At 43.8% G+C, this 21,632-nt stretch overlaps 1 protein-coding gene across 2 annotated transcripts in view; it reads left to right on the top strand.

Annotated features, from left to right (window-relative positions):
• Positions 1-1,084: 1,084 nt before the first annotated feature.
• LOC127633755 (zinc metalloproteinase-disintegrin-like batroxstatin-1) overlaps positions 1,085-21,632 on the top strand; it is a 37,445-nt gene continuing 16,897 nt past the window's right edge. For both annotated transcript variants that reach the window (XR_007969255.1, XM_052113038.1), the window contains exons 1-13: positions 1,085-1,383; positions 2,411-2,508; positions 2,707-2,810; positions 3,079-3,157; positions 4,882-4,958; positions 5,109-5,292; positions 5,414-5,476; positions 6,013-6,084; positions 6,648-6,817; positions 8,406-8,487; positions 8,615-8,757; positions 12,216-12,393; positions 19,591-19,680. Coding sequence is in view for 1 of the 2 variants with exons in the window: in XM_052113038.1 (XP_051968998.1) it covers positions 1,317-1,383; positions 2,411-2,508; positions 2,707-2,810; positions 3,079-3,157; positions 4,882-4,958; positions 5,109-5,292; positions 5,414-5,476; positions 6,013-6,084; positions 6,648-6,817; positions 8,406-8,487; positions 8,615-8,757; positions 12,216-12,393; positions 19,591-19,680 (1,407 nt within the window). In the remaining variant the exon portion in view is untranslated. The remainder of the gene's footprint in view (positions 1,384-2,410; positions 2,509-2,706; positions 2,811-3,078; positions 3,158-4,881; positions 4,959-5,108; positions 5,293-5,413; positions 5,477-6,012; positions 6,085-6,647; positions 6,818-8,405; positions 8,488-8,614; positions 8,758-12,215; positions 12,394-19,590; positions 19,681-21,632) is intronic.

The raw sequence follows: 21,632 nt of genomic DNA, 5'->3' as shown, positions 1-21,632 counted from the left end.
TCACTCTAATTTATTAAAAACTTTTTTGTGTAAAATATTGCACAAATATATCTGTAGGCCGAGCTCAGAAAAGGGGCAAACAAATGGCCCCTAACCTTCAGAGCCCTAACCTAAACATTTTACCTAATCATGTGTGGATGAGGAAGTGTCGCCCCTTTTTGGAGTTAACCCAACCCCGATCTGGAGTAACTCAGCACCATTCTCTAGTTACCACGCCCTCTTTTCGAAAATGCCACCCCATTTGGAGATCTCCCGCTTGAGATTTGGCCAGCAGCACAGCTCGTGTCATAGGTAAGGTATGCCCTCTAGTGGTTGTGGTATGTATGTGGAATCAAATTTGGTGGAGTTTTTCTATTCAGCTAATCTCAGTGTATATATTATATATACTGTATACATATCAAGTGCATGGATGCGAAAATATAAAATGTTGAATTCTATTGCCACTGAATGAATTAATACAAGAAACACTTTGCCAATTCTACATTTGGATCAAGATATCATAGACAAATATTAATTATGTTTAAAAAGTTTAATTAATTACACAATATGAATCAAAATACAATTAATACATTTTAGGCCTACTTAGGTAATAAATTCTGAAACTCTAAATGTAAAAGATAAGTCTGTTAAATACTGTTCTAACATATACGTTTCTTGTAATATTATGAGTCACTGTGGTGTGGTATCCGTCTGATACAGGATATGTTCAGTTTCGGTTTGTTCCACTTCGCAGAATTGTGTTGAGTGACACACAGTAGCCTATATTTCCTCCAGGGGGGGCATGAAGGCCCAGAAACCCAGATCTCCTATTGAGCCGCATTCACACCTTAGACCGTTTTTTTGTCTTACTGTAGATATTTGCAGACTGTAATCTATAACATTTTAAACATATTCATCCGAGGGGTTGTATTTGAAACACAAATCGAAACCAACCAACAGGTTTCTATTTTATGCAATAAACAAAATGCCTAATGTTGTAAATATGAACGATTTTGATTGGCCCATCCTTAGCCACTCTGAGGAAAGTAACAATTACCACGTGACAATATCGATGCGCTACATTAGGTGTGGCTTGAATAATAATTCACGCCTAAATAATAACACTGATTAACTTGTGTTGTCATTGGATTCAAAATACCCATTTAAATTCGTTTAAACCATGAGAACTATTATTTAGACCTTCGTCTGCTGCTCTATAGTCCACCCATTTGGAAATCGTCTAGTTGGAATGTCTAGTGGACATTCTAGCGGATAATTGTTTCTACAGTTTGACTAATTGAGTGAAAAACTTTTGGCACGTCAGTAGTTCGTCTGACATGTACACTGGAATCATGCGGTGTTCTGCGTTCACAGCTCACGCAGTCTGTTGTCTTTGTCTTTGGGGTATGTACATGGTTTTCATCTAATTAAATTAATTGAAGACACACTGAAAGATGTAGCCTTTTGCTTTTGTCGATATTGTTTATTTATTGAAGTTATTTAACTATGTGATAAAAGGCAAGTTATAACAATGCTAAGCATAACTACATGTAATACACTTAAGCAGTTATTACAGTATAATATTTGTCTATACAATTATTATAGGCTACAGACTATACAGTGGGATCCAAGAGTCTGAGACCATGGCTTTTTTCTGATTTAACAGATTTTCATTACACATGATATTGTCAGCATAACAACAGGAGTAAACACGATTTCAACGTCACTGTTTTCATTAGTGACTTTAGAATAAGAATTTCTTTTAAATAAGCCTGAAATATGGCCATATATGAACATAATATTAATGCATTTTATGTAAAATTATCGTTTTTATACTTTCACTTCCAATAGTATTTGGTATGTATGTATATTTTAAAATAGTATGTGACTTTTTTATATATAAATGAAAACCAAATATGAATATATATTTAATTTGTGTTCTGCATACACTGCCATATATTCGATTTTTCTATGGGTTGAATTAAACTGGTCACTATTTGAAAAACAGTACTGGGACAAATGTATTTTTTAATGAACAAATATTCCAAATATTGCAGTCACTCAATTCATATGCACTCGTAAAAACTGTATGCATAGTAATTATAAAATAATTGGCGATATGTTGTTTAGATGTAAAATAAGCCTAGTTTTAGATGTCACACTCCAGGACTTGTCAACATTCCGAAAGTATTGTAACCCAAATATCTTTTCTTTTTCTAACCTTGTAACTTTGCTTTGTTTTCAAAATCCCTGAAACCTTCGGTTTCTTTCCAGATTTAAATAATAATAATATGATAATACAAATAAATTCCAGGTTTTATCCTCATAAATTCTCATACATTTGGACCCCACTGTATACAGGATATTGTTATTAATACATTTGTGAAGAATCTTTTGTTGTTTTGCATTCATTTAATCTTTCATTCATCAGGATGTGTGGCACAGAGTGTCTGTGCATTAACTCATATACAGCAGTTTGAAGTGGTGAGACCTCTGAGTATAAGAGCTCGCAGGAGTGTTTCCAAACAGGTACTGCATCTCTACATGTCATCTAGATCTATTATACAACAGCAAGATCTGTCTTGTTATTTGTAGGACTAGATGTTTAGGAAATAACACTGCTCCATTTCAACATTTAATTTTTTATTTTAGAAGGGTTGTTTAGTGTGGTTTGCAACTGTTGGGTTTTGCTGTTTTTGTGTGGATTAACAAATGAGTCATTTGCAGGTACAGCCTAAAGAATTACAAAACCATGAGATCTATCCTGATCAACTCACATATCAATTATTCTTTGGAGGGAAGAATCACACGATTCATTTGGAAAAGAACAGGTGAGTCTTGTGTTTGGGTGTATTTTATTTCACAGCCTTCTCTTGAAGATCACTGTCTGTACAGTTATTCATTTTGATGTTCAGTGGTTTAAACAAAAATAAAAAAACCTCATCACTCATGGTAGATTATCAGTAGGTAAATGGGAAGAAACACTGTTTGCTAGCAACAGCACTGTGCAGTATTTTGTCTTGTTTGTGATGCTTAATGGTTTTGAAATACATGTTTTACTATAAAGTAAATTAATATTAACTTTTTTTTCATGTTTAGGCAACTCATTGGACATAATTATACTGAAATATACTATCGAGATGATGGATCAATTGTGAGCAGTAATCCAAATTTTAAGGTAATTTACAGCACTGTATGCAGTACAGTTAAACGTAACTTACTGAAATGTAATTAATTGTATAAAAACTAGCTACAGTATGTACCTGAATAATAAAAAACATGAAGCCGTTTTTACTTAATTGAGTAAAGGCAACATGACATTGTTTTTATTCATATTTTTAAATTAACATTAATATTTAACTTTTTAAATAAAGTAGTGTGTTCAATAGCATATTATAAATTTTTACTGTGATATATAAATATATTCCCTGTTGATCGAGCATTTTATTAAGTACACCTCTAGTGGGCAAACCATCTGTGTGTGATATTCATCAGACCAGGCTACATTTTTCCAGTCTTTATCTGTCTAGTTTTATTGAGCCTGTGCCCACTGCAGCCTTGGCTGACAGAAGTGGGATCCGCCATTTTTTTCTGATGTTGTAGCCCATCTGCCTCAAGGTTCGAGATGTTGTGCATCCTGAGATGCTATTCTGCTCGCTACAATTGTACAGAGTGGTTATCTGAGTTACCGTAGCCTTTCTGTCAGCTTGAACAATTCTGGCCATTCTCTGTTGACCTATCCACCATTCTGAGTAAAATCTAGAGACTGTTGTGTGTGAAAATCCCAGGAGATCAGCAGTTACAGAAATACATACACCAGCCCGCCTGGCACCAAAAATCACACCAATGTCGAAATCACTGAAATCAGATTTTCCCCATTCTGATGGTTGATGTGAACATTAAGCTCCTGACCAGTATTCAACATGATTTTTTGCACTGCACTGCTGCCACACGATTGGCTGATTAGATAATTGCATGTATAAGTAGGTGTATAGGTGTACCTAATACAGTGGTCACTGAGTGTATATATATATATATATATATATATATATATATATATATATATATATATATATATATATATATATATATTTATTAGGGGTGTAAAAAATATTGTATCATACGATACGTTAATAATCATACGTCTAAATTAATAATCTACAGATGAGCAACACACAAACAAGAGCTATTTATCAGCTCTTACACTTTACGGGAAATGCACTCCTTTTTTTGGAGGGGGAGGAGGGGGTGTTCTCCTTTTCTCCCCAATTATGAATACCCAATACCAATGCGCTCGTGGTCGCATAGTGACTCGCCTCAATCCGGGTTGGGTAGGACGAATCCCAGCTGCCTCCATGTCTGAGACTGTCAGCCCGCACATCTTATCACGTGGCTTCACGCCATCCACCGCGGCATCCACGCTCTACTCACCACGCTTCCCACCGTGAACGAACCACATTATAGTGACCATGAGGGGGTAACCCCATGTGACTCTGCCCTCCCTAGCACCTGGGCCAATTTTGTTGCTTAGGAGACCTGGCTGCAGTCACTCAGCAAGCCCTGGGATTCAAACTATTCAACTAGCAAATTCCAGGGGTTTTTCTTTCAAATTTTTCAGGGGCAAATTCCAAATTCCTACCCAGGCCCCCATTAAGGTTGATAAAAGTCATGCTTAGCAGTCGTTAAGAACAAACCAATTTCAGCTGTAGCTCTATCTACCTCCTGGTGCCAAATTCACAGTGAATGCAAAGTCAAATACTTGGGAAACTTGATGAAAGCAAAGAAAAACAGAAATTATACACAACCTTTTAAGCTGTTTGTATATCAGTCAGTTATGTATGGAAATAATTACAAAAATCACCAACTATGTATTAACTGTGCAACTCTGTTAACTTGAATCAGGACAGTTGCTATTATCATGGCCATATTCAGGATTTGGAGGATTCCTCGGTCAGTGTGGGAATCTGTTTTGGAATCAGGTATCTGACAATAGCATGCACCTAATAATAATTTTTTTTTCATATAAGCATAAAAAAGAACAAGACATAACTTTACCTATCCTAAAGTAAGTGTTGTATTTGTGGCCATGTTTGTATGCCATTGAAGTGTAATCTATCTTCTGCCCACAGAGGTTTTGTTAGGATGAAACAGGAAGTGTACCTGATTGAACCCCTGACCAATCACAGTGATGGAGACCATGTAATCTATAAGCAGGAACATCTAAGACGGAAGAGAAACTCTCGTGGTGAATCTCACAACACCGTTTATGACCATGAACCACCAGTGGCTGCACCATTGAAGTTTAGCAGTAGGGTAATAACAGTCTCTAGCAATGTTGTAGGACATTTTCTATATATGAGATATATTCTTTGTATATTAGGGGACTTTTTCTCTTGGTAGAACACATCTCTAAACGATTGACTTATCTTCTTAGACACTTAAACATTTTGACACACCAAGATTTGTGGAACTGTTTCTGGTGGTGGATAACGCTGAGGTAAGAATTGGAGTGTTCTCAAATATATTTATTAGTTGTTGATTGATATGGGATTTTCAATGGCTGATGCCAATATGATATCTGGATGGCCGATGGCTGATCATTTGCTGATACAGTATATTCATAATACAATTTAATTACAGCAAATGAGAAATACAAAACATTTTGCAATTAAATGAATGATTTTGACCCTTCCCTTGATAGTCAGGCCAGTTCTACTGGTCATAATACTTAAAGGAATAGTTCAACCAAAACATTTTATTCTGTAGCCATTTAATTACTCTCATGATGTTCCCGTATGACTTTATTTCTTCATGGAACACAAAAGGAGAGGTTAGGTAAAATATTAATTTCCAGTCACCATTCACTTTCACTGAAAGGCCTTAATGTGTTTCTGAATATCTCCTTTTGAAGAAAGTTAAACCGGTTTGGATCAACATGAGGGACATGAGAGTAAATTATGACATCATTTTTATTTTTGTGTTTCCCTTTCAAAGGCTGAAAGTTAAACTTGCTATTTCACATTTCTCTATTAGTACAAAAAGTACAGGTCTAACATGGAAGTTATCAGAACCAGGATGCTGGAAGCTACAAATCATGTTGACAAGGTATATACATACTTTTTATTTTAATGGAATCAAACCTACATACATTATGATTTCTTAGATATTTTAAAGTTATTTTTTTAAGATCAGAAGGGAATATTTTAGGGATAATAATGTGCTGCTAATTATTGCATAAAAAGAAGAAGAAGAAGATATAAATAAATAAAAACTTAAGTGGAATTATTTTATATTGTTAGGAGAAAGTCACATGGAAATATTCTGTATATAGTCTGTGTATAGTGTATTGGTATGTATTTATTAATTTCTGTGTGTAACATCAACCTGCCAGAGGGTCTGCAGATGGAAATTAGCCTAAGGCTATAATCTGACATATTTACATTTGTGAAAATGTTCATTAATATGTATAGTCCCTTTTAAGAAATTAAATTTAATTAAAAAATTAAATTAAAATAAGTTGCTTAGGTCAAATGTCAATTATTCAGTATAGCAGTCATAATACATAATTATTGGACTGCAGAATGACACGATTGACCAATCACAATCAAGTATTCCAGAGAGCTGTTTAATATTACTTATTAAACACTTGTCTTTATTAACTCCTTCAGGTGTATCGGCCCCTGAATATCCATGTTATGCTGGTGGGTTTAGAGGTGTGGACGGATCAGGATCACATTTTGGTGAGTGTGAATTCAGAAGACACTCTCAGCCGCTTCCTTGACTGGAGAAAGAACATTTTGCTTAAACGAGTGAAGCATGACAACGCTCAGTTTGTGACGTGAGTAGGACCCAGTTACACACTCAGACCTAAACTATGTTGCAGAGATAGTTCCTTCAAGATTTTGCGATCTTGCAAATAATGCAAATTAAACCAATGATTGCATTATTTGTGATAGCTTGCAATGTTGTCTTTGTTCTTAAGCTCTTGTAGGAACTTTAACTGCCCTCAGTTTATTTATGTCAATGAATGGACAAACAGTTTTTGTGAAAACAATTTCTATGTAGGTTCTCTTTAAAGACTTAAACCTAAAATTTGCATGCTTACATCATAATTAATTATTATTAGGGATGCACCGATGTATCGCTGGCGATAATTCAACTAATTAAAACCATCTGCAAATCGGTTTGCATGAAAATATGAAAGCGGCGATATGAAAAAACGATGTTCACAGCAAAGAATGTACATCGAACAGAATTCAGATACACAATTCAGAAATAATGATAGCCACAGAATGTAGAAGTGTTGGCACTCCAAAGAACATGTAATATTTAATTTGTATTCTTTCTCATTCTCACATAAATGGAAAAACCATTGTTACCTGACACTTGTGAAAGCGGCACTTACCTATACATGATGAGCTTAAACCATCCAAATGCTTTAAAAACAGCAAACTTTGACTTCTGAGACATTGGTATGGTAGCCATTAAGGCTGCACAATTGATTGATTGAGTTAAGTTTGAAATCGCAATATGGTCCTGCATGATTATAATAGCTTGAAAGGCTGCATTAAAAAATAGACTGCAATCAGCTCTTCAGTTAGCGCTTCAGTCAGCATTGTGTGAGCAAGCAGCGCCCTCTAGCGGTCTAGACAGAATTTTACATGATACATTACACAACTATAGAAGGGCATTTTGTTCTATTTTTAATTGATTTGGTTGACTTTTCAGTGGAACTGACAAACATACCATTTTTGCATAAATTAATTTGTGATTTTCAATTATATACAGCGCAAACATGTAAAATATGAGTTTGGTTGTTTTGAACTGCAAAAACAAAAGTGCAAAAATGTTTTAGAAGTATAAAACAACCTTTTATTTATATCAAGCATCATGCTATGATATTTTGTTATTTTTCAAAATATCTTTTTATCTTCTATGATCTTTCATTGTGGATCTCTTTAAAATGTTCCAACCCATGTTCAATGGAAATGACTTATTGTTAGATAAGCTTTTGCACTTCTTTAAAACACAATTCCTGAGCAAAAATGTTATCTGATGACAAAATATGGTAAGTGGCGAAACATTGGCATCGGCTAATAGTTATTTGTTCAAATCTGTATAATTTCATACCGATGCATCCCTAATTATTATGCATTAATAAACAGTATTTAGTCCATGATTAACTACATAATTGTTATTGTTGAGTTTTCACTGGTAAACAACACAAAGAAATGAAACAAAAAAACATTGCCAATTTTGAGAAATGTTGCAGCAAATTGTGGGTCGTAATAATCAGAATAATACATCGAGATCCTGGTGGAACTTAATGAAATGTATTGTACTTCTTATTATACTGTATTATACTTCCTATTAACTTCGATTAATTTGTTCCATATACTTTTTTGTTTTGTATTTTTTTCTTATAGTGGAATTCAATTCTTGGGTGAAACTGTCGGGCTGGCAAACAAATTTGCAATGTGTAGTGAAAATTCAGCGGGTATTAATCAGGTATTCATCATCTGAGTTATAGTTTTTTGGTAGTGCATTACTCTACATCAGATATTTTAACAATAAAGATTGTTTCTTTAAAGATGTATTATAATTAAAGAAATGGTTGTGTCCTGTTATTGTTCAGGATCATAATCAGAATGCAATGGGTCTGGCTTCCACCATTGCTCATGAGATGGGTCATAATATGGGCATGTCTCATGATGAAGGTCACTGCACCTGTGGCTCATCCATGCTCAACTCCACCTGCATCATGACAGACTCTGTGGGGTAAACATGCTTACACTATTTCAGTACACACTTAAGCCCCATTCACACTGCCAGCGACATAGTTCTTGTACTGTATATTACTAGCAGGTGTGTATTAAACTACCTCTGGGCCCATGGGCTCGCTGTTTCGCGGGGCCCCCCTGCCAGTCTTTGAACGGTCATTGTCAGTCTGTTGTCCTATGAACATGTGCTACACGGATGGCTTTTGTGCTTGCGCACCATTTCCATGTTTACAATTGCATCTCCCGCTGAAAGTGGTTTGATGAGCTCCTCCCGAGAACGTCGGACCTCACGAGAGGGGCCCCCCTTGGGAGTTGTAGTCCCCTGGGCTTTAGCCCGTGTAAGCCCATGCGTTAATGTGCTCCTGGTCGCTAGTATGTCTTCCTCTTGCTATCACTCTAACATTATTGGTGGACTGCTCATCTGGCTATAACTTTTGAAATTCTGAGCACAGATGAGATGTACTGTCAGTAATATCATTCTAATTTGACAAGCAATCAGTAAAAATCTGCATTTTTCTGGGTTGAGTGTTTTTTATAAGATGCATTGCATTACATTATTAACAAGATGAATGATCTATCAATACATTAATCAAATTCATTCATAATGCAGACAATTTTGTACATGCATCTTTTTTTTTATCATATACATGTATGAGGATACAGACAAATCATATAAAACAGTGAAATTACTCACAGTAACTTCACCATTTAGTCTGCACTCGACTCCAGCATCTCACAGGAGATGGATGACTTGAGTTCCACTAACTTTACTCTCATTGCTAGTCGCTACCTAATGTCGCACATCATTTGCATAAAGTTAAACTTTCCTCAACTTTATCATGTTGACAGTGGTCGCTGTCACTCATGTTGCCGGAAGTCACACTGCTCTCATTGAAAACAAATGAGCTTGTGACTTTTTGTCACTGTGTGTCGCTGCCGGTGTGAACGGGTCTTTACACATACAACTAGAAGAATGGAGTTGCCTAGAATGTCACTATATGTTGTCTTGTTAAGATTTAACTTGAATTACTGGAATATCCAAACTTGTTAATTAGAAGAGATGTCCATATACGTTTGTCCATTAAGTCTATATCTTGAGATTAAAGGTGCTGTGAGCAATTTTTCATGGAAAACTATGCCAAAATATTACTACTCCCTGAAAGATATTGATGAAATAAGTGTCCTGAGATATCTCACCGGTCTCTGTGATAGCAGCAGAGCAAAACAAAAATGTCAATCATGTGTTATCATTGTGTTGTTGTTAAAGCGATTATTGAGGCTTAACGCCATTTTTAGATTTATAATATTTGTCAGTTGAGGGCACTATTGTGCTACTGTTATATTTAACAGGCATGGGAACACAGTGCTGCTCTACTGCTCAGTTTTGGTCTCAACATTATCATTGGAGGTCAGTGTTTTGGAAAGAGGGGGTGTGGCTTATTTAACGCCTCAGTCTCCTGAAAATTCCAGAATGCTATCGCTTACAGCACTTTTATACAGTTAATTTTTAAATATAGATTGACATCTGTCTGTCTCTCTCTCTCTGTTTAGTTATCGCCAAGCTACTGCCTAGCAACCACCCAAAACACCCAAACAACCACTTAGCAATGCCCTTGCAACTACCTAGTAATGCCATATTAACTACATAGCTCTTCCCTAGCAAGCACTCAGAAGCCCTTAAAAACAATATAGCAATACCCTACCAACTGCTTAGCAATTCCCTAGCAACCACTCAGAACCACTTTGCAACAACCCAGCAATGCCCTAGCAACCATCTAGCAATGCCCTAGCAACCATCAAGAAATGCCCTAGCAACTACTTAGCACCTCCATAGCAACCATTCAGAATCCCTTAGCATCCACATGGCAATGTCCAAGCAACTACTTAATGATTAACCTAGCAACCATTGAGAACCCCTAAGCTACCGCCTAGCATTGGCAAAACAACCATTAAGCAATGCCCTAAAAACCACCTAGCAATGCCCCAGAAATGCTCTAGCAACCACTCTGCACCCCTTAGCAACCACCTAGTAATGCCCTGACAACTACCTGGCAATGCCCTAGCAACCACCAAACAATGCCCTGCAACTATTTAGCATTTCCCTAGCAAACATTCAGAGTCCCTTAGCAACCATCTAGCAATGCCCTAACAACCACTAAGCAATGCCCTAGCAACACATAGCAATGCCTCAGCAATATCCTAGCAACCACTCAGCACACCTTAGCAACCACCTAATAATGCCCTGACAACTACCAAGCAATGCCCTAACAACTACTTAGCACTTCTCAAGCAACCATTTAGAGCTCCTTAGCAACCACCTAGTAATACCCTATAAACCACTTAGCAAAACCCTAAAAACCACACAGCACCCCTTCGCAACCACCTAATAATGCCCCGAGCACCCACCAAGCAATGCTCTAGCAACTACTTAGCAATTCCCTAGTAAGCACTCAGAACCTGTTAGCAAGTACATTACAATGCACTAGCAACCACTTAGCTATACCCTAGCAACCACATAGCAATACCCTAGCAACTACTTAGCAATTCCCTAGCTTCCATTTAAAACCCCTTAGCAACTACCTAGAAATTCCTTAGCAACTACAAAGAGCACCCAGGCAACTGCCAATCAATGTCCCATTCAGCTTTGTAATGCAACATAAAACCTTAAAATCTCTGTTTAAACTGCAAAAGTATTAAAACTACATAAAGCCTAAATACCTTTAAACTTGTGGACTTTTTAAAGGTCTTTAAATTATGAGACAAGAATTTGCAAGCCAACATTTAATTTGTTTTGACAAACTGTACTTTCTAGACATGATAAGTATATATTCATAGTTAGACATGTCACAGGTCACAAAGTAATATCTAACTGGACAGATACAGCCGGAGGTTTTTATTGATGATTATTACACAGCGCTCTGGCATACTCGATTCTGATTGGTCAATGGTGCCATCTAGCGGTCTAATGTCTCTGTGTAACCACTTATCTGGGTATTGTGAGTCATCTTTCCTGCTTCTCAGATAACTGTGATTTCTACAAGTAAGCTAATGAAATAATTCCTAAAAAATCAAATCAATGTTTCATGTTCCTTTACTAATTTATTTGGTAAGTAGTCTTGGAATAATATACACATTGAGCAATCAGACGGTCATTATTTAAACATGAAACACTTACAGATCTCAGGCGCTAACCAGAGGTTGATTTCAGCTGTTCAGCGATTTACTACTTCTCACATAACTACACAATTTCAATGCAAATCAATATATAATGTCCATTTATTTATTTGGTTAGTAGCCATGTAAAAAATGGGATAATGTACTGCAAAATTAACCCATTCAGGCTGTACGGTATCCCTTATTTATACTGTAGTTGAAAACAATAAATACTGAAGAAGTTGTTAAGTAGAGGGTTGTGCTGTCATGAAGTGAGGTCATGCTCTGACCCTGCCTTTGCAGCAATCTGTTCCCGGAGCAGTTCAGTAACTGTAGTCTGCAGCAGTTGAGTGTGTTTCTGGAAAACGCCAACCCCAAATGTCTGCTGAACACCCCGAGCTCACACAGACTGTACAGCGGGCCTGAATGTGGCAATGCTTTCCTGGACCCTGGAGAGGAGTGTGACTGTGGGACAGTGGAGGTACAGTAGCAAAACTACATATTTTCATAATCAGCTATTAGGAGTGTTGTCTGAATAGCTAGTCAACTTGTCAGATTGTAAGGAAGCCCTGTATAATTAGGCTGGTTTTATGGTCATGACTGGTATTGGTAACATGTTCCTCCTTGCAAAAACAGCTTTTAAAAACACATTTTTGATAATTTAGCTACATGCTAAAACATGTTAGCAACATGTTAGCATTGCCTAGCTACATGCTAAAAATGCTAGCACAAGGCTAGGAATGCCTAGCTACATGCTAAACGTGCTAGCAATGCCGAGCTGCATGCCAGAAACACCAAGCTACATGCTAAAACTCAACATCTTAAAACAAAAATTAGGAACAATCTAGAAAAAGCTAGTTGACCTAAATACTTGACTAGATGTTTGATGGACAACTAGTCCATCCTGAGCTTTTCCTACTCTGAGCATGCTTTAAAAAGTATAGTTCACCCAAAAACGTTTGGTTACGTATGTAACCTCCGTTCCCGGGGGAGGGAACGACACGTTGTGTTGGAGAAGCGACACTAGGGGTCTCTCTTGAGCGCCGATATCCACCTCTGATCTATGAAAAAAGGCCAATGAGAGTTGGCAGCCAGTATTTGCATGTCCCGCCCCCGGACATACGGGTATTTAAGCGGCGCAAATACGGGAGTTCATTCAGGATTTTTCTGAGGAGCCGCAAATGGTCCGGCCACAACAGTGGCTCGGTTCAGCAACATGGCGGAGGAAAGACACAACGTGTCGTTCCCTCCCTCGGGGAACGGAGGTTACATGCGTAACCAAACGTTCCCCTTCTGTCGCTCTCTCCACGTTGTGTCGGAGAAGCGACACTAGGGGACCCATTCCAATCTTGCCATGCGCTGAACCGTGTACGTGAACCGCCGATACAGAGGCGGGCAGGGATTTCATCCAGTGCCGCGCATCGTCTATACCTGGCTGCACGTACCCTTCCCCAATGCCCCATAAGAACATCGGAATCCTTCTAGTTACCCTGGGAGAGGAACAAGGCGATGTTTGCCAACATGGGAACGGGCCAGCCTGGCTGGGCCTCTTTTCACTCTATGTTTCTCGCATAGAGCAATCACGGCCGGGGCCCTTACACGCATACAGGGAAGGGGGTCTTACCCAGACCCTGCGGAGACCACACCTGCCCTTTTTCTTGGGGAGGAAAAGTGGTAGACACGTCACACGGCCGTCTTAGGGCTCGTGTGGAAAGTATGGTGCGGTGCTAGATCCAGCCTCGAAAGGGGGGAGTTGCTACAGCATGGCGACCGGGGCAGTTGTAACTGCCTAAGGGAGACACGGGGGTCCGCTCGTAAGGGGACAGAACCGTGGAATTACACACAGGGGGAGTCCGCGCAGGAGGCCTTACCTGTGGAGCACCTATACCAGTACAGGGTAGCCATCAGGGTACCCGCAGTGGCTTGGGTCGGCGAGTTCCTCCGCTGAACCGCGGACCCGGAGGGCTAGGGAGGAATCGACCAGGGGCCCGACTCGGAGTGGGGCATCCTGGGAAGAAGGCGCACTACTTTACCTTGACGTCAGGAAAAGGGCGCTGGGCGCAAGCGATCCACCCGGCCGGTCGGTCTGCGTGTTACCAAGTTCTACGGGCTCGGACCTGAGAAAACACGAGATGCAACCGACTCAACGCGGAGGTTGTAAAACCTCGCGAAGGTGTTGGGTGTTGCCCAACCCGCGGCTCTACAGATGTCTGCTAGGGAGGTGCCCTTGGCCAGTGCCCATGAGGACGCAACACCCCTTGTTGAGTGAGCTCGGACCCGCAAGGGTAGGGGCACGGCCTGGGTGTGATAAGCCAGTGTGATGGCGTCGACAACCCAGTGGGCGAGCCTCTGTTTGGAGACGGCATTCCCTTTCTGCCGTCCCCCAAAGCAGACAAAGAGCTGCTCAGAGCGTCTAGTGCTCTGTGTGCGGTCCAGGTAAACGCGCAGGGCGCGCACTGGACATAGCAACGAAAGGGCTGGGTCTGCCTCCTCCCGGGGCAGCACTTGCAGGTTCACTACCTGATCTCGGAATGGTGTGGTAGGAACCTTGGGCACATAGCCCGGTCGCGGTCTTAGGATCACAGACGTATCCGCCGGACCGAACTCCAGGCAAGTGTCGCTGACAGAGAACGCTTGCAGGTCCCCGACCCTCTTGATAGAGGCGAGCGCGATCAGCAGGGCCGTCTTAAGAGAGAGGGCCCTGAGTCCAATTGATTCAAGCGGCTCGAAGGGAGGTCTCTGGAGTCCTGCCAAGACTACCAAGAGATCCCAGGAGGGAACTAGGCCTGGCCGGGAGGGATTCAACCTCCGGGCGCCTCTCAGGAACCTGAGGATCAGGTCGTGCTTACCCAAAGACTTGCCGTCTACAGGATCGTGGTGGGCGGCAATGGCGGCAACATACACCTTGAGGGTGGATGGGGACAGCCTCCTGTCCAGCCTCTCCTGTAGGAACAGGAGCACTGACCTAATCGCGCATCTCTGCGGGTCTTCAGTTCGGGAAGAACACCAATCTGCGAACAAGCGCCACTTTAGGGCGTAAAGGTGCCTGGTAGAGGGGGCTCTGGCTTGGTAAGCCGGCTAGCTCTTCCGCATCCCGTCCAGGGACCAGACGTGGAGGTTCCAGAGGTCTGGGCGCGGGTGCCAGAGCGTGCCCCGTCCCTGAGAGAGGAGGTCCTTTCTCAGGGGAATTCGCCAGGGAGGAGCTGTCGCGAGGAGCCTGAGTTCCGAGAACCAAGTCCGAGTGGGCCAGTAGGGGGCCACTAACGTGACTTGCTCCTCGTCCTCCCTGACCTTGCACAGCACCGGTGCAAGAAGGCTCACTGGGGGAAATGCGTACTTGCGTAGCCCCGAGGGCCAGCTGTGTGCCAGCGCGTCTGTCCCGAGGGGAGCCTCTGTTAGGGCGTACCAGAGCGGGCAGTGGGAGGTTTCCTGGGAGGCAAACAGGTCTACCTGGGCCTTGCCAAACCGTTCCCAAATCAGCTGGACCGACTGGGGGTGAAGCCTCCACTCCCCGCCGGGCAGGCGTTGTCGTCATAGCGCGTCCGCTACGACGTTGAGCTTGCCGGGGATGTGAGTGGCACGCAGCGATTTGAGTCGCTGCTGGCTCCATAGGAGGAGACAGCGGGCGAGTTGTGACATGTGGCGGGAGCGTACGCCACCTTGGCGATTTATGTACGCCACCACCGTGGTGCTGTCCGATCTCACGAGGACATGTTTGTCCCGAACTAACGGGAGGAACTTCCTGAGAGCAAGAAGGACGGTCAGCAACTCCAGGCAATTGATGTGCCAATGCAGCGGGGCCCCTTTCCAATGGCCCGCTGCTGCGTGCCCGCTGCACACGGCACCCCACCCGGACCGGGAGGCGTCGGTTGTGACCAGAACGCGTCGGGACACCTGCTGCAGGGGCACTCCTGCACGTAAAAAGCAGAGGTCTGTCCAGGGTCGGAGTGTTTTGAGGCAGGCGGGGGTGATCCTTACCCGATGCGTGCCGTGGTGCCATGCTTGTCTCGGGACTCGAGTCTGGAGCCAGTGCTGGAGTGGTCTCATATGCATCAACCCCAGCGGCGCGACCGCCTCGGAGGACGCCATATGCCCCAGGAGCCTCTGGAAAAGTTTTAGAGGGACCACTGTGCCTGGCTTGAAGGAAGCGAGGCAGTCCAGCACCGACTGAGCACGCTCGCTCGTGAGACGTGCTGTCATTGAGACTGAGTCTAACTCCAACCCGAGAAAAGAGATGCTCTGAACCGGAGTGAGCTTGCTCTTTTCCCAGTTGACCTGAAGTCCCAAGCGGCTGAGGTGCCAGAGCACCTGGTCTCTGTGTGTGCATAGTAACTCTCGAGAGTGTGCTAGGATGAGCCAGTCGTCGAGGTAGTTGAGAATGCGGATGCCGGCTACTCGTAGCGGGGCAAGTGCCGCCTCTGCGACCTTCGTGAAGACACGAGGGGACAGAGACAGGCCGAAGGGGAGGACTTTATACTGAAACGCCTGGCCGTCGAACGCGAACCGTAAGAAGGGTCGGTGTCGTGGCAGAATTGAGACGTGGAAGTACGCGTCCTTCAGGTCTACCGCTGCGAACCAATCTAGATGCTGAACGCCAGCCAGAATATTTCTCTGCGTGAGCATTCTGAACGGGAGTTTTAACAAGGCCTGATTGAAAACTCGCAGGTCCAGGATTGGTCGTAAGCCGCCGCCTTTCTTGGGTACAATGAAGTAAGGGCTGTAGAAACCCTTCCTCATTTCGGTTGGAGGGACGGGCTCTACCGCGCCCTTGGCCAAGAGGGTCGTGATTTCCGTGCGCAGGGAACTGGCATGCTCGCCGTGTACTGCGGAAAAGTGGACGCCCCTGAAGGGGGGCGGGAGCCGGGCAAACTGAATTGCGTAACCGAGTCGAATGGTCCGGTGCAGCCAGCGTGATGCGTTGGGAAGCGAAAACCACGCTTCCCGGATCTGCGCTAGGGGCACCAAAGGGACGAGTATTTTGGACGTACCCGGCGGGGCCTCGCAGCGGGGCGGAGCAGGTAATGCAGCGTCGGGCGGCTTCGTTGCGGCCTGAGGCTGAGGTGCTGAGAATAGACTCAAAGCACTTACCTTGCTCCGTGCACCCGGCAGGGGGCGGGTTCATGACTGAGGAGGAGGTCTGATGTCGGCGTCCTCTGGACTCGTCTGAACCGGCCGGCCGGGGGACAGTCGTGGGCAGGCGGAAGGCGGGATCGCCGCATCCGGTGTACCGGGACTGTCGTAATCTGAAAGCAGATTGCCGTGAGAACGGCATTTGCGGGCCAGGTGACCCAGAGGCAAAGGAAATAGCTCTTATTGAGAATCTGGGTACCACAGCCCCCGTCAAGGGGTGTGGCAAATGAAAAAACAAAGGATTCTCCTCCCGGCCCTCCACCGGGGGACGGAGCGGTCTTACCACCTCCGGAGCTAACGTCTTCGGCTCTGGGTCGGCTGTCTCAGGAACGCTTGGGAGCCTTCCGGGTCCTAGAGGGGGTTCGTGAGACAGGGGGCGTGCGCCGCCTGCGGGGTGCTCGACGCTGGGGCTGAGAGCTGGGCCCGGGTTGAGGCGGAGCAGGAGCTGGTTTTTTTCGCAGGGGGACGCCCTCGGTGGGCAGACGGGGCAGGGCCCGTAGCGGCAGGTCTGCCGCGGGGCATGATGCTTGAGAGATGGCCTCCATCTGCTTCTTCACCACGGAGAACTGTTGGGCGAAGTCCTCGACGGTGTCACCGAAAAGGCCAATCTGAGAGACAGGTGCGTCCAGGAGGCGGTCCTTTTCGGCCTCACGCATCTCGACCAGATTGAGCCAAAGATGGCGTTCCTGGACCACTAGGGTGGCCATCGCCTGTCCGAGTGCCTGTGCTGTGGCCTTCGTCGCTCTCAGGGCGAGGTCGGTCGCTGAGCGCAGTTCCTGCAGCACATCAGGATCAGGTCCACCCCCGTGCATGAGTGCTTTGGCCTGGTGGACTTGCAGGAGGGCCATCGCATGCAGGGCGGAGGCAGCGCGTCCAGCCGCACTGTAGGCCTTCGCGTTGAGCGAGGATGTTGTCCTACAGGGCTTGGATGGGAGTACGGGGCGGCCACGCCAGGAGGTAGGGCTACCGGGCATAGATGGTACGCAACTGCCCTATCGACCTGGGGAATCGCCCCGTATCCGTGGCGCTCTCCGCCGTCGAGGGTGGTGAGAGTGGAGCGGGTGGCACCTATACGGGCGGAGAGCGGGGCTCTCCACGTAGACGTCAGCTCGTCATGCACCTCCAGGAAAAACGGGACCGGGGGGATGCGAGGCCGCGAATGGCGCGCTGCCCCCAGGAACCAGTCATCCAACCGTGAAGGCTGTGGGGAGGATGGAGGGTTCCAATCCAACCCCACGCTCACGGCGGCCCGGAAAGCATGTCAGACATCTGAGCTGCCGGCCTCAGCCTGGGCCTGCTGGCCCGAAGGCGGCAGTCCAGGGGAGTCCTCAGCATCAGACATCACACTCTCCGATGCAGCGGCGAGCTCATCTGCTTCGGGCTCGGGAGGATAGACAGCCAGGCCGTGAGGCGAGCCGCTATCGCCACGAGCGTGGACGGGGACCAGCGAGCGTGTCGGGGAACGGGAGGTTCGCGGGGGGGCTACCCGGCGAAACTGCACCCGCTGCCGCCCCCAAATTGCCCCCAGCGCCAACCGCATCGTCCTCAATCCCGTTGGAAGAATGAGCAATGCGGGGTGCAGCTGGGGTGGCTTGCTTTCTGTTGAAAGCAAGCCACGACCGCAACGTGGTCATGGTCATGGTCATGGTCATGTTCTCGCAGTGAGAACATGAACCATCCACAAACGCCGTCTCGGTGTGATCGCGGCCCAAACACACGAGACAGCGACTGTGGCCGTCTGAAGCGGAGAGCACTCTACCGCATCCAGGAACAACACAGGGGCGGAAGGGCATCTTGAAAAGACGCGTCCTGAAAAGGACGTTCAACGCCGCTGTGTTTTGCTCTTTTAGAGAAATTCACTCTTTTAAGGGAAATAACTCTTTTATTTGTGTGTGTGTCTACGCTGTCGAAGCGCTCAGGGGCAACAATGCACGCCGTGCAAGTAGGAGAAAGCCGCTGTTGTGCGCCGTCAGATCCAACAGCATGCAGATCGTCAGAGGAAACAGGAACGTAGTGGTGTGTAAACTCGCAGCAAACTGCAGACAGACCATCGGCTCCGAAGAAATGTTCTGAATGAACTCCCGTATTTGCGCCGCTTAAATACCCGTATGTCCGGGGCCGGGACATGCAAATACTGGCTGCCAACTCTCATTGGCCTTTTTTCATAGATCAGAGGTGGATATCGGCGCTCAAGAGAGACCCCTAGTGTCGCTTCTCCGACACAACGTGGAGAGAGCGACAGAAGGGGAAATAAAAAATCTGTCATCATACTCACCCTCATGTCATTCCAAATCTGTATGAATTCTGTGGAATACAAAAGAGATGTTAGCCATGTTAGCCAGTCATTGTTAACTTTCATTGCCTCTTTTTTTCCATACATTCCGCCTAACCTTTTGTGTTCCATGGAAAAAATAAAGTCTTATGGGTTTAAATCAAAATGAGGCTTAGTAAATTATTCATTTTTGGATGAACAAGCTTAGTGACCCTTCGTTTATGAGTCTTCCCATTGATGACTAATGTGATTTACCGTCTTGTGCCTCTGTGTAAGGAATGTGAAAATCCATGCTGTAATGCTGCGACATGCCGGCTCACTGAAGGCTCGCAGTGTGCTCAAGGAAAATGCTGTGAGAATTGCCAGGTAATGTCTGTGAGTCACTCCGTATTTCTCATCTCACTTTAGAGCAGTGTTTCCCAACCTTTAAATGACTTAAATGATATAATGTGTATAATATGTTGATTGGAAATTGCACGCACACACACAAACACACACATACAGTTTACTGTGTAAAATTACATGTTAATTGTTTACATGCACAATTTGTTCTATTTACAATTATTTACACTGAAATGCAGAACAAGTGCAAAAATTGTCAGTGGTAAAAAGCCAAATCAAACTTTTACTTTCAATACACAGTGAAAGGATTTTGGTGCTTTGCACACGAAAGTTATGACAACTCTTGGAAAGATTTAGCATGTTAATTTGGGTATGACTGTAACTGGTAAAGGTGGGCAAGGAAGAGGCGGGAACCGGCTGAACAATAAACGTAAACTTTAATGATATAAATTAACTTAAAACAACATAAAACATAAACGGACACACAACACAATAGCCGTGTGCATCTCTCCTAACCGGCAGCGACCCCTCCATCCCCAGGCAGACGGCAGCGGCTGCTCCCCTGGTGGATGGCAGCGAGGACTCCGTGACAGGCGCATCCCTTCTTGTTCCCTGGTTTCGGCACCACTGTAACAGTTAAAGGATGGGCAAGGAGTTGGCAGGCACTGGCTGAACAGTAAAGATAAACTTTCATGATATAAATGAGCTTAAAACAACTAAAACATAAACGGATACGTACACACACCGCTGTCTTGTGTGTCTCTCACTCCCAACCAGCTCCTCCGGCCGCCCCTTATCTCACTCTCCCACAGATCAGCAGATTCATCGCCGGCCGTGCTCCATCATTGCCCGGCCATGCCCTTTTCCTCGTCACAATGATGTATTCATAGGTAATTAGCCTTGGCAGACTAGATCTGCTACTGCTAGAACATACCATTGTCAACACAACACATTAGGGTCAAGCTGCTGCTGCTGCATAATTACCCAAGACATGCTGCATTGTGCATGGATGACATGCTGCTTCACAAAATACATAACAAACAATCCCCAGTTAGCAGATTTGGACAAGTGGAGCAGGGTCTCTTAAAAAAACTCTGCTGATGAAACTGGCTTATCTGCAAACTTAGCAATTTAAATGAACAAAGAGAGAGAAGCAAGCTGACTGGCTACCTGATTACATGTCAAAGGACCAATCGGCTAACACCATGCCACATTGGCTTGTGCCACATTGAGTTGCATGGCTGAACTTTAATCATTTTCATCTTGGAATTTTAAGAATAGATATCAATAAGCGATTAGTGATTAATCACAAAATCTATCTTTTTACTACGGAGCACCGGAAGTGACCTGTGCAACAAAAAAAAAGAGACTTATACAAACTAATACATTTTCACATTCATTAGAATCTTAATTTTGTGTCCTGTTGTTTATTATTAATATAACAGATTCATTTATTCATGGATTTTGATTCCAGTGGTGGCTGGATGGGATTGTTTCCGATTTCCAATAAATCCAGAGCGTTGTAAAGTCCAAAAGTCAACATGTTTGAAAAAGGATAGATGTAATAATTTCCTAAATTCACAACATGTTTTTATCTAACGAAATATTCTGCCTCAATCCATGTTTGTTGGCGTTTAGACTTTCAAAACCATTTTCACTGTGGTGAAAAAACTTGCTGGACACAAAGCGAGGCACGCACCTTCCGGGCAGTCTAGCAGCTTATATATATATATATATATATATATATATATATAGGCTTATGTATTTGTATAGTCTAGCACTGTTATATATTACAAAAAAAGATTGTATTATGTTGGACTATCTGCGTTCGCTTGGTGCTCCATGCTCCATTTGATCCATATTATTCTATTTTATTCAAATTGAGGATTTTGTTCGAGGATTTTTACATTTATTTAGGGTGATGACGTCATAAAATATGACGACAGACATTAGAAGCTTCATTCTAAAACCTCAGT

Source organism: Xyrauchen texanus, chromosome 40, assembly GCF_025860055.1.
Source record: "Xyrauchen texanus isolate HMW12.3.18 chromosome 40, RBS_HiC_50CHRs, whole genome shotgun sequence".
In the NCBI taxonomy this organism is placed as follows: Eukaryota; Metazoa; Chordata; class Actinopteri; order Cypriniformes; family Catostomidae; genus Xyrauchen; species Xyrauchen texanus.
This window is presented reverse-complemented; position numbering and strand designations above follow the sequence as displayed.